Source organism: Aythya marila (assembly GCF_965140915.1).
Source record: "Aythya marila genome assembly, chromosome: 11".
In the NCBI taxonomy this organism is placed as follows: domain Eukaryota; kingdom Metazoa; phylum Chordata; class Aves; order Anseriformes; family Anatidae; genus Aythya; species Aythya marila.
The window spans coordinates 8,278,824-8,292,343 of NC_139052.1; the positions used below are offsets into that span (position 1 = coordinate 8,278,824).

The 13,520-nt window shown below is 40.3% G+C and overlaps 2 protein-coding genes across 10 annotated transcripts in view; one reads left to right on the forward strand and one right to left on the reverse strand.

The window, feature by feature from the left end:
• The window catches only part of NRG4 (neuregulin 4), a 47,614-nt gene extending 41,634 nt beyond the window's left edge, over positions 1-5,980 (reverse strand). For both annotated transcript variants that reach the window (XR_014318248.1, XM_082768975.1), the window contains exon 1: positions 5,797-5,980. The gene's annotated coding sequence lies outside the window, so the exon portion shown is untranslated. The remainder of the gene's footprint in view (positions 1-5,796) is intronic.
• Positions 1-13,520, forward strand: part of TMEM266 (transmembrane protein 266) — a 77,399-nt gene that overhangs the window by 16,597 nt on the left and 47,282 nt on the right. For 4 of the 8 annotated variants that reach the window (XM_082768963.1, XM_082768962.1, XM_082768964.1 and 1 more), the window contains 3 exons: positions 1,309-1,482; positions 7,153-7,253; positions 10,654-10,842. In XM_082768963.1, the coding sequence (XP_082625089.1) occupies positions 7,237-7,253; positions 10,654-10,842 (206 nt within the window). In that variant the 5' untranslated portion in view covers positions 1,309-1,482; positions 7,153-7,236. Of the gene's footprint in view, positions 1-1,308; positions 1,483-5,053; positions 5,227-7,152; positions 7,254-8,316; positions 8,423-10,653; positions 10,843-13,520 lie in introns of those variants that run through there. The other 4 variants (XM_082768968.1, XM_082768966.1, XM_082768967.1 and 1 more) reach the window with 4 other exon arrangements.

Consider the following 13,520-nt stretch of genomic DNA (forward strand, 5'->3'; position numbering starts at 1 on the left):
ATTGAAAACAAAAGAAAAAAATAACACACGGATGTGGCTTGGAAACAAAGACATGGCTGCAGGTCTCTGGTTAGTGACTCTTCACTGCAGTTCTGAGAAGTTAAGGGGGAAAAATAAAATAAATAAAAAAAAGAGCTTGAAACCAAATCCAAGAGCTGATTCCTGACAGACACCAGCAAACCAAGCTTCTATGAGACGGAATTGCTCCTTGATTTGCTTCTATTAATAACACAGCTGACTTCAAATGACTCAGGTAGGTTAATGTTACACATTTGAAATTCAGGAATAAATTGTTGCCATGAAATAAATATCAGCCCATCTATGTTTGCTTGGGTTTGAAATCTTTATATTCTTAACTAAAATCTACTTTAGACTTCTTTTTTCCCCGTTTGAGAACCAGAACTTGTGACCCAAAATATTGAGGGGGAGGAGGTGCCAGACTGCCTTTGTCATAAAGTTGATGCAAGTTGCCTTCTACCCATGTGCTAGCTTAGCCCAGAGCTGTTTCATTTCCAAGACTGGAAAAAAACCAGATGCTTTCAGTCTAGTGGTGCTGTTAATGCCAGGCTGATGTCTATCAACATGTGCAGTGGCACACAGCAAATGCCAAGCTTTCCAGCTATGAGCCCAGAAGCAGCATCAGGCCTGAGCTATTTATCTGAGTCCGTGGTCAGCGTTTGTATCATCGTACTGGGCTGTATAGAGGTCATCTCACTAGAAGCCCCATCTGGTCTAAGTGGTGCTGCTTGGTATGTGTAGGTATACCTTCACTTTTTCCTCAAATAGAAGTGCTTTTTCTAGCAGTTAGAGGTGTGAGCAGAGCAGGAGGTGTTGAGATGTGCAGTAAAACAGTGCAAGCTGACAGCCTTATGCCTAATGCTTGTATTTGAGACACCAAGCATTCTTTTGTGGTTTCACTTATTAAACAGACCCAAACCTTCAAAGACTAGATTAATCTGTAAATGGGCCTTTTGAATACGTGGTTGCTCTCTCCTTCGTTCTCTGGACTTGAGAGTCCATTAGTGTGGTTTGTTTTCCTCCTTTCACTTTAACCACACCAGGAAGCTACAGAGGAACAATGCTGGGGAAACTAATTTACTGCAGGTAAATGGGGATGATGTGTAATGTGGTGGGGTAAATAGCAAGCTTGGAGAGTTAATCCAGAGTTAGAGGCCAAATGAGTACTCTCCATACTAAACGTGCGCATGCCCCTTGTTAAGGAGCTAACTTTCTGTTTGGGTGGCCTTGGGAGCTGCTCAGTTCTTCCAGAATTTTGAGATTCCTCATAACTCTCGTTATTTGCCATAGGTTGTTAAAACTCTTCAAGAAGAAGGCCTAGAGAAGTACCTTTTCTTCGTCCCCTGATGTCTTCAGATTTAGCTACGTTGTGAATTGCTGAAGTACCTGCTGGCTGTTGTGCTTTTCCTGGAAAATGTTGGTAGTGCCTCAGAACAACTGACTGCAGCTGCGACAGCAGCACTGGTATGTACTGTACAGTAATGCGAATTGGAAGGGCAGCGTGGGCACGGGCTGGGATGCTTTTGTGTCACAGAAGCCTGTCTGTAGGTAGGCCTGCTGTGTGGCTCCCTTCCCCTCTCCCCAGTTCCCCAGTGAAGAGGCAGCAGAGGGAAGGATTGTAGGAGGAGTCCCTCCATAACCATCCCAAGCAGAGCAGCTCCTCCAATCTCTCTGTCTGAAAGTACCACGTGCTGCAAATCTGCAGGTGCCTTGGAAGAGAGGGGGCTGGACTGGGCTATCCTGGGAGTTTGTATTGGCTTAGTCTTCCTCTGATGGGTTTTAATTTGTCCTGAGGTCCAAGTTTGCAGTACTGAAAGCTCCAGATTCAAACAGTGCTCATAATGTGTTGTGGAGCGATTATGCTTGTGCAGAAAATTATTTTTTCTCTTCTTTTGCCTGTCTAAACTTCTCTAGGAAGTATGAACTATACTTACAAATAACGAGACAGTTTTTAGTTACATGATTACATGTCTTCCCACCCCTCAGCATTCTGCTTAATTTCAGCATACAGGATGATCCCACAAGGGGATGGAGTTATAGCTGCATGAGCAAGTTCCAATCTGCCACTTCCTAATTTCTGGATGCCTGACTTTTTTTCCAATAAAAATACCTTCCCTGTGATGGAGTTGTTTTTTTGTTTTTTTGTTTTTTTCTTAATGATGTATTAAAGAACTTGGCTGTAGATCACTATGACAAAGAGAAAAGTTTTAATGTCCCATTTTTTTCCTTGAAATAAAAAGCTCTATCTTTTGTACCTCTCTCCTCTTCTGGATATTGTATAGGAATATTGAAGCTACAAATAGGGTTGGGTATCTGCAACTGTTAAAATACATGTAATATGAATCAAATGTAGTTGGTTTGTTGAGCAAATTATTTTGCTGTTTGTTTTCTGTGAGATTTCTGCATTCATAACCTACTAATAAATTTAAAAATATGTATTTTTTTAAAACAAAGGACACTTTAAGTGTCCATATCTAGAGCCATATAAACAGATAATTCCTTAATGTTGGGTAACTGAAAGTGGATCTGGGGAGGGGCGGTTTAGTCAATCTTGTTTTTTTAATCATGATGAATCTCTTAAATTTTGTTCAACCTGGAGTGATGAAAGGAAGTATTGCTACCTCTTCTGCAGGAGTTTTTCAGTGTTTCCCTGTCAGAAGAGCAGGCTGCTGGATTTCTGAAGGAAACACTGACGTACATGACCATTAAAATTTTCTAAACGCAAACGCATGGAGCTGGTGAACATTCACCCAGATGTTGAACTGAAAACATGCCATAATTGCCAGGTTGTGACCCTAGGGAGCCTAGTTTCAATCTCTAAGAAATGTAACTTTTACTGGTATAGATAAGTGATGAAATAGAATTTGTGCCAATCTTCAAGGTGATAGCAATGCTGTTAATCACAAAATCCCACGGGGCTAGGCTGATTCACAATTAGCTACCCCTGAATTACACTTCCCCTTTCTCTTTGAAAGCTCCTACGGGTAACATTGGGTTAGGTATTTCCCCTAGCCCTATGCAAAGTTATTTGCACCTTTCTGGATAGCTCTGTTGCTTCCTTAAGATTGTCTGATAGGAACTTTTAATAGCCATAAATTCCTTGTAAATACTAGATGTATAAGAAATTTAATTTATAGACTAAACTAACATAACTTACTTTGCACAAACTAAACAATTCCATTTCCTTGTGTACTAGATTCAATATAAACGCTTTAATGTCACACACACACACAAATCCAACAAAACACGAGAAGAAAAAGCCCTAAAGAGAGGGCTGCTTTTCATTTCCCCCTTTGTAAATCTGTTAAGCATTTCCAGGTCGGGTGCTTATTCCAGTTTAATATCACCAACTGCGAGAGCTTGGCACATTATCTTAGGTTTAAGTCTTTCTGAATTAAGCTGCTTTAAGTATTTCTCCACCATGCCATTTGTTCCCGTGGCCGTGCCCACGCACCACTGCCCTACCCCCCTTTTGCTGACACAGCTATTTTTGGAGCTGTAGTGTGACCTGCACCAGGGAAGCAATCCTGCTTCAGGAAAAGTACAGAAATTAAAAACAAACCAAAAAAATCAGCTGCTGTTGTTGATTAAAGTGCCATATTTTCCTGATCACGCTCACAGTAATGGTCTATGTGCATGGTTGGGGCAGGGGAAGAGGGCGAGACAGAGGCTGTAGAAGAATGCCTGAAGCTTGTTACTGCCCCAACAGCAGCGTTGTGGCCACGTGCGGCCTGTTGCATGTACTTTGCCTGCATCTGGTGAGCCTGTTCACCTCTAAGCTTCTGTTAGGGGGCTGTGTGGAAGAACCTTCAGTTAGAAGAACAGGTCAGAATCTGGCTGCCTAGATACTTGTCAGTATAGAAACTCAGGTGGCTCTTTCCTTGTGTTTCATGCAAGAGCTCACAGCATCATGATGATAACCCGGTGAGAGTGGGAGCAAATACAACAAATACTGTGAGACATGTTGTCTTGACTTCAGCTCAGCTAAGGAAGATACAAGCTAGCAGGGACTCTGGTATAAAAAAGCTTAAATTAAGCCATCTTCCTCTTCCCTCTATCTGTTTTTTTTTTTGTTTTTTTTGTTAATTCAGGCTTTTTTGTGCCCCATTGTGGCACATTTTGTGAGACTGTCTAAAGCAGTGCTAAAATATTTTAATGCAGATGTGGAATATAAATTTTTTTTGAAGTTACTTTTTAAAAAAGCTTTGTACTTAAAGCATGCACCATCTTACGCATACAGTGATTCTACGTACACTTTCCCAGCTGTTCTGTATGTTGCATTGTTTCAGCTGACCTCCATCTGCTTATTAGCAAGCTATGGCTAAGGTGTGGTGACTGACAGCGGAAGGTTGTTTTAAACATTAACAAATTAACTCAGACAGGATGGATCTGTGCTGGGCAAGGGCAGCAGCATCAACCTTTGCTCAAGCTCTATAGCACATGACACTGCTTTTCATCCTGCGTGATTCTGAGCATAACCTGTGAACTGTGAAGCAGCTGTGTGCCTGTGCCCCCACACAGGAAGGGGTAAAAGAAATCGTAATTAAACAGAAAGTAGATTACAAATGTCTTGGAGACACCAGTGTGTGTGATATCTGTGCAAGGAACAGAGAAAAGCTGAAGGGATTGAGAGGCAAATAAAGCATTTCTAAGCACTTCAAAGGTCTTGCTTCAAAAAGAGCTCAGTGAATTGGGTGCAACTTCCTTCGCTTACTGCAGACAGGTGAAGAGCTGAGTCAGCTCTGCCGAGATCTGAACTGTGAACTTACGTGTTTTAAGCTAGGCTATGAGCCTACAAGCTTGACTCTGCACAGAAAACCATGTGCAGAAATATGCTTCCCTTCAGACTACGCTGTCTTCTCGGTACATGCAAGCTGGTGCCTTAGTCATTCAGTCCAGTGAATATTTCTGGGTTTTACAACAGTTCAAAGCTTGCACACGAAACATCTGGGGGCAATTCTTTCCTTTGTGTTGTATCACCTCTTGAAATTAATTATAATTCTGTTTAACTTGGGAAACTGTGCTCCTTCCACAGCCATCTCTCCTTGAAAATACTTGAGCTGCAGAACAAATAGAACTGCTGAACTCCCACAAAACTGGCATCACTCGTACTCACGTGGCAGCTCGGCCAGTACCATGTGCTGTCTGGTTTCAGTACCAAGAGGCAGACAAAAAAGGCACCCTGAAACTGCTAACTAATGCCCTCAGGTGAGACCACGGCAATTTTTGCCTCCTGAGCAGTGACTGGGCTAGGTGCAGATAGGGCAGTACAGGGACGTTTCCACTCAGGTGGTGGATGGAAGCCCCAAAGGTTGCCTGCCTTCTGCCCCTGCTCATCGCTGCTGGCAGGCAGGAGAGCCACATCATTGCCCTTTGCCTACTCTATATCCTAGAGGAAGGCAAGTGAGAGATTAAGTACAGGGAAAGGAATTCTCTCTGCTGTGCCTTGTTGCCTTTAAACACTGCTCAGTTGCACAGAAATTTCCTGTAGAACTTGGAAGTGTTTTACATCGCTTTAATGAAGTTTTGTACATAGCGGCTAGGTGGGCTGGAGTGGATAGAAAGATGAAGTTTCTGCAAATGGCAGTACGTGCTTGTGTATAGCCTAGGAAAAAGCATGAATCCTCCTAATCCCTTTAGGATATAGATACAACCTATTACATCCATTTTGAAGGTTTCTATTGTGCTGCTCTCTTACTGGGGGCACCATTAACCACTTGTCTTTTCAGTTCATTAAATCAGCTAACACATTAGTCATCTGCATCAGAAATTACTCACTTTTGCCACTTTTTCTCTCAGGAAGGCTCCACTGAGTCCTTTGGAGACTTGACTCCCTTTTCTCCTTTCCCGTTTCTTTCCACGTTTCTCCCCTCAGTTTGCGAGTGCCTTATGGCATGGTAGCGATCCCTTCGGCGAGGGTGCCTTGGACTCTGCTCCCTGGGGAGCCCTCAGAGTTATCAGAGGGTTCGTAGCCGTGAGTTGCTCCTTCGCTCCTGGTGGTCAGCAGATGTTTCCTGCAGAGCTGCCAGCTCCAGGAGGAGGGGGCAGGTCTGGCTTACTGGTGCTGCTACTGGTCGGATCTGGTTGAGTGAGGAAACAAAGTTCTGCTTGAATGAGAATGTATTTCTAGCTTAAAAAAACAAACAACACATACATTGCATGTTCAGGTCATGTTAAGGATTTGCAGTGTTGCTGGTCCCCCTGTTATGACTTAAGTTCCCTAAAAATATTGAGATTTATTTAAAATAATAATTTTAAAAATCTAGCTGTTGTGTTTTTAGTCTTCCTGTTTGTCAAAGCTCCTTTGGGAGAGAAGTGGTGAATACTAGCACTCTCCCAGATAGATGGTGAGTTTTCATCTCTGTGAAAAAATTCCCATCTCTACATCTGTCTGCTTGTCCTTGGAGGTCAGTTTCAATCAGTTTTAGTGCCATTTCCTAAATCAGATGCATCCCATGTGCCTTTTATTCTCAAGGCTTGCAAACAGGAGTGCAGTAAGATTTCCAATTTCTGTTTCAGTCTCACAGGACAGGTGCAGGGTGCCATGTCCTTTACCGTTGTCCTAGGCTGATTGCTTGAGCAATAGGTTTGGGTAAAGCACTTAATTAAAAATAGTTTTGTTTTATTTTGTTTTTGAAAAGAGTCGTGAAGTTCAAAACAAAGCTGATGGTGACATTTTGGTTTTGTTGTGTGCCAGTAGGTGTAACAGTTGCTGTTACACAACTGTCATGGGCACAAATTCACCGTATTCCTTCAGCGTGTGATTTTAAATAACATTTAATTTTAAGAAATTATTTTATTGGTTTGCTACCTTGGGGATATAATGAATGAAATAATTCAAGGATCGAGAGTACAAGGAAAGAGACTCCCATTGATACCAAATGGATGTTGAATTAAAGCTGTACTGTATCAGATAAGGTTTATCTGAAACAAGTTGGTTTGTTGCTCTGACTTTACAAGTATTGAAATCTTATAGATAAGTGGAGTGTGTGTGTTTTTCTGGAACATGTATGTTTTCTGTTTTAAAGTCAGTCGTGTTTCTTTTCTTCGTATGAATAACTAAATGTTTTTGGCTGCCTTATCTACATGAGGAGGATGATCACAGTCTAGACCCTTTCTTTTCTGTATACCCAGGCACGTTATCTGGAAAATTTGAGAATGGATTGACTATATTTTACATTATTGCAAGATTACAGGACGTGAAGTAAAGCCTTGGAAATGACACTACAAATGATGTAAGTTCAGTTTTATTATTTGGTATCAAATGATTACCAAGGATTGTACTTTCATTATATTTATGTTTCCATTGTAAAGACTCAACTGATACTAACAGTTCAGCCTGTTAATGACTCTATGTATAAAGTTCAATACAGAAAGTATTTTCTATCATCATGGAAATAGTTTGGTGTTATTGTCAGTAATATGCTAATTTACCAACTGCTATTTCTGTTAAAGTACAGTAAGAATATCTTTTTGTATTTTAGTTACTGATTTTAATTATTTAGTTTATAACCCTGACAGTAGCTTTACAAAATCTCTCATGATATCATTTTCTATGAATTTCTATTTCTTATATGGTATCCTTTAGATTATATTTTCCATCTACTAAAACCTATTTATCAGTAGGTTTTATTCTCACGAGCTTGTTGTTTTCCATTCTGGTTCCCTTTGGTCTAGGTACAACACAAATGGAGATTTTGCCATACGTAAATCTGGTACATTTTCCAAATGTGTTAGTGGGCTTAGTTGGTTAGTTGTTTGAATTATTATCTCGATAACAGCCTATCTAAACTATTTAACAACATGAACTAATTTTTAAAAGACACTCGCCAAAGTATCAGAAGAAGTCAGGAACACGGTTCCAGTTAGAAAATGGAGAACAAAACTTTGTAGACAAAGCTAATGTTCATCTCTATTCAGTATATTAATTTGTAATTGAAAATTGTAATGGTAAATTATCCTTTGGCTTCTAGTAGCATTTGTGCTCCTGAGGTCCTGAGCTTTGTTTGAAAATCCCACCACCTCATTATTTCTCTAAACGGTCTAGAAACTTAAAACAAGATACATGTTGTTATGGAGGTTTATATGTGAGCAGGTGTCTATGTGTGTACATAAATGCAATGTAGCTTTACCCCTTCCATAAAGTAGAGGAGTTTACCTGAATAAGAACACCTAGAAAAGGAATCACAGGGGAGATAAAATAGACAAACTCACAACATGACCAAAAATGTCAGTGCAGCCCTTTGGAGTTCTTTCAACTGCATTCTAGATTTTTAGACTTTGTTTTGCCTCTTGCAGAAAGCTCATCTTAGAAGGCTAGAACTTCTGTGCAAAAGAGCTGGAATCAGTTAAATACTGTAACCACTGCTGATTGGGTTGCATCCTCCAACATGACCAGTCCTCAGTAAGTGCCATATAAGGATAGTTACAGCTTATTTTAAATACACCATAACAATTCCTACCTGCAGGAGAATGTTGTTGTGACATTGAGAGAGTTCCATCAGTATTACCGGAAAAGAAAGTTGCTACTTTGAGAAGGAATAGTAGGATTTGGTCAGTTATCTGAAGAGTGTGAATTAGCAGAAACAGCATGAAGGCAGTGAGTGCTTTGGATGTGTTACTGCGAGACAATAGCTGAAAACTACTTTGTCATGTCTACGTCAGACCTGTTGCTTTTTTCCTTTCCTTTCACCACAATTCTTGCAAAGCTGCTTGCCAACACTAGTCTGTTGGCATATTTGTTTTGCTTTTCGGTCACATCAGACTCTGTCTACCATGTAGTCTGTTTAAGAAATACAAATGTAAATACTTTTGGGAGGGGAAGGCTGCACTAATCCATTTTCCTTTTTCCTTTATTATACTGGAAATTTGATTGCTCTGTGGACTTCCATGCAAAACTGAACCAGCTTATCTTGGACTTGTAAACGTAAAGGTCCACAGGATGGCACTAAAGGTGAAAATCAAAGAAATAACATTATTTCTAGAATTGGCTCCTCCCTCTGGGCTTCCAATTCCTGTTTGTTAACAGACAAATACAATTCTATTGGAAATTCCAAGAATCTCATTACTTTCAATCATTAGTTAGGCAAAAAATAAACTAAAACCAGCCTTTTAGTTGTTTAAATGGTAGTGCCTCCCTTCATTTCGGCTTTCTGACATAGTATGACACAGTCGCAGCCTTCCTCTGACAAATACTTGAGTTATAACAGCATTTTCAGATTTTTCAAATGACTTTCTTGTGTAATGCTGGTAGTGATTAGCTCCTTTAAATTTAGGAATGTTTTCCATCCAAAAGGGTTAGTTTAATGGTTAGGCTCTGAGCAATAGGGGTTTTGTCTCTCTTTTGCTTAAAATTTTAGTTCCTTTAAGTGCATCTTCAGACTTACAACATACATGAGTTAAGAACTCTTCTAAATTATTCATTTTTCTGGAAAAATGAACTGTTATTCAGGGTGCTTTAATAGCTGGAAGATTTTAATAAGCTTCTTTAAGAACAAAATCACCACAATGAAGTCACATAACAGAGGGAAGTTGGGTGCTGTGCACTTTTTAACTATATCCCTAAGGAAAAAGTATCTTCACACCTGCTGTTGAAAACCTCTGAGAACTAGCCTGAGATTTCTTGAGAAGTTAACAAACTTCCCTGGATGAAAGCTAGAGCAGATTATGTTTGCACCCTACTTTGAATCAAAAGGAGCAAGTAGCATTCACTGGGGACTGCAAAGGATCAGTCCCTGCTGGGACTCGACATACAAGGTTTCTCCTAAAGTGAAGTCATCCTTCGTATGTACTAGATAGCATGCTAGCTGACCAAGTTTGGGTTTCTAGGTAAGTACTATCTTATAAACATGGAAGACATGCCTGCAGTTAGACACTTGCATGCAGTTTGCATTAATGTTAGTGGTCTGGTAGAAAAATGTATGTCCAGACTTAAAAACTGTTCATATGGCTAAGATGTTCATATGGCTTAAGATAACTGTTATAAATAAATTCTGAATCTTTGTTCTGCTTTCAGAATTATTTTGAAATAACTTGTAACAGAATGATATTTTGTGGTTGAATGCAACCAAGTCACCAGCCATCAAAAATCTGGCTATACTGACCGACAGTGAAAGAGGGATCATATTGCATCTAGTAACTAACAGCTGATTTGTACATAATTCATAAGCTGAACTATTCATTGTTCCCTGATTTAAGTTACAAAGCAGTGAGTTGTTAATTAAGTTAGTCGCATGCCTTTCTGTTGTTCTTGTCTGTTTTGCACAAATATTTTGCATTTGGGTTCATACATTGTTTCTATTTTTGTATGTTTATAACACTTTCATTTTTATTTAGTACTTCTGAAGCAGCTTCAGCAGAGTGAAATGTTCTCTTTTATCTGTGAGGGTTCTGTTGATTTCAGTGAGATGTACTGAAGACAAGTTTACAGAGATCTGGTCTTTCCCCCTCAAAAAGGTTGCCTCCCTCAGTGACTTTGCAAGGGCCGTTTCAGTTGTCTGTTTTTTTGGGTTCACTGAAGTTACTGTCTTAAACTTATTTTTACTTGTTTGTTTATATATGTTTATATAATGTAGACGTATACGTGTGCTTATCTGTAAAGAAGGAAGTGTTTTTTATCGCTGATTATATTTTCAGGCCTACAATAGAAGGCAGTGTTTCAGAAGTTGAGATAATTTCGCAACAAGTGGAAGAAGAGACCAAAAGCATTGCTCCTGTACAGCTTGTGAATTTTGCCTATCGAGATCTCCCATTAGCCGCACTTGATCTGTCTGTGGCTGGGTCCCAGCTTTTGTCAAATTTGGATGAGGAGTACCAAAGAGAAGGGTAAGTGGAAAGGACAGAATTTAATGTTCTAGTGTTATGTTATAGGAATTTCACAGCCTGCAAAAAAAATATATTAAAAAAAAATATACAGCTGGAGAAGAACAGCCAGCCAGTTGTCCTTAAACTCATTTTAAAACCACTGTCTCAGAATGGAAATGACTTTTCTGAATATAACTGATCAATGCTGGTTTGGGGCTCTTTGAAATTACATAATTCATAGCAGCTACTCGACCACAGTCTGGAAACTTTCTGTCAGACAGAGGAAAGTAGACTAAGCCTTATCAGACAAGCAGAACGGCCTGGTGAAAGGTCTTCATTTGAGGGGTTTCAGGAGGCTTTCAAGATAACAAAGGGTTTACTACTGTGATTCTTTTATGTCACTGTACATCTCCTGACCGAAAGATAGTGACTTAGTGCTGCTAATTCCAGAACAGATCGTTACTTTTCGCAGAATAATTTGTACTGTGTAGTTTGCTTATGTGAGAACATGGTCATTGATGGTATCAGCATATTACTCTCGCTTTTGTAGAACAACTGCTCCAGTTTTATTGGAATGAAAGATCTTAACCAGTTCATAACATTTGCTCAAGCATAACCCAGTGTAAGCTTACGTAGCATTGTTATTCTGCAGAACATAAGAAGTTGTCTTTATGCCTGATTCAGGCTTTAAGTGGCTGTAGGTGGGCTCTTGTGCTAATTTTTTCATGAAAGTGTTGGGTCAATTGGAAAGAATCTAGAGCTAGGCAGTGAGAATGATGAGAGGTGCAGAAAACCTGCTGTTAGAGGACTGATGGAAGGAACAGTTTGCATTTCACATGAAGAGACTTTGGGGGAAATTATAAGGGTCTTCTCAGTGAGGAAGTGAAGTCTGTTCCATCTCCATGGAGTGTAGAGCAGGAAGTAAAGAGCTTGAATAGCAGCAAGGAAGAGAAGAATAAGGTTAGCAAAGTGCTGGGATAGACTAAAGTGCTGGGTGTGCATGGGGAAGAGGGCAGTAGAATTGCAATAGCTAGATGTCTTAAAGAAAACACAGCTGTCAGGAACGTGAATGTGAACAGTGTAGTTCAACGTCTGTTGGCACAGAGGTTCAGTGAGTGCTTGTGCTTAGCCCCTCTGATTCTGTGATTACTACGCACGGTGTGTTACACTGGATGTATATATACTCCACTGTCGGTAAGAACCATCTAAAAGCACTTCACAGAAAGCCATACAGAGCCATGATGAAGACATTAATAAGCCTCCAATTATTGGTGGCTGAATGTGTTTTAACATGTGCTCAGAAATCAGCAAAGAGACCTGCTTGATCTCTGCTCAGCAGGTATTCTGTATGGTAGTCAGGAAGGAGTACAGAGGAAAGACTCTTGCCTTTAATTTCTTTCCAAATTAGACTTTGTGAGACATCTCCAGAAAGTTGTTACTCCAAACAAGGGGAAATACATTTCAAGTAGGTTATGTAAGTACGGTACAACTGTAACATAAAATAGCCTGCATAGCAAAAGAGGCACTTGAAAATTAATTTGAGTATGCAGGTGTAACCCTCAGGATATTTTGGTGCTAAGTAAATACTAGTTTTGTTCAAATATGCATTTTAATAGATTTTTATGATCTGAAACTCCATTCTTCACTGTGCCAAAGTGCACAGATCTCTCTATGTGACTTTTTGAGCAGCCTTGCAGTCTAAGCATGGAAATAGACTTATCATTCTTTTCCTCAGCAGAGATCCCTTCCTTCACACAGACTTCTTTTATGGCTTTATCGCTCTGAATGGAAATAAGCAGGTGCCATCCAGACTGCCCAGCTGTAGAGAGGATTCTGTGAAGAAAATTCAGAGCTTTAGTTTGTATATCTCAGTGCATTTTGGCTGAGTAGGTTCCACTGAGTCCTAGGGCTGCATCTTCCTTGTGGGAAAGGCTCCTTCTTTCTTTCAGAAGCGCTGACTGCAGCTGAGATCCTGTGAAATTTAGGGGCAGAGTCGAGCTCAAGAAGGCCCTAAGCAAAAGTAAAATTCTGTCTCCTTACGACCTCATGGCTTGTTTGGGAATATGTCTGGTTTTACAAGAGTGCTTTAATTCCATTCTAGTGGCCTGGTTAGATGTGGCTGGCTCACTTCTCTTCCACCTGGGTAGGAAGGATCTATGGTGAGTCAGATCAGCCTGGTACAGGACCTGCCAGCTTCCTCTCCCTCATATTTGGAGAGAATGGTGTGGGAATGGCAGTGCAGGAAGTGACAGAAAATGTTTAAGTCCTTGTATTTTCTGCAAGTATCTATATTCATGACTGTGAAGCTCTGTGCCCACCACTTCTGTACAGGTTGCAAGTGGAGATACAGGAAGGTAGAGCTAATGCTGGAGAGTACTAAAAGGGGATGTTGGCCTCGTCTTTGTCTCATGGCAGTCTGCCTTTATCACAGACCTCCAAATGTTACCTGCTACATACTTTTCCCTGAGAATTTCAGGGAAGGTGCCAACCTCTCTGACCTGCATATATTCTGTATGGCTCTGTTGGTCTCGATCTGTAGCCAACCTAGACAAACTGTACTTATTCAAATTGCAAGGCTCTGAGTAGGAAAGTCTGGTGCATGCCCCCTTCTTGGGAAGATGCAATAAGAAAATGGTAGGGATTTGGGAAATACTGGGTGGTTGTCACAAGCTGCATCTGTCTGTTGATGGGATGCTTTT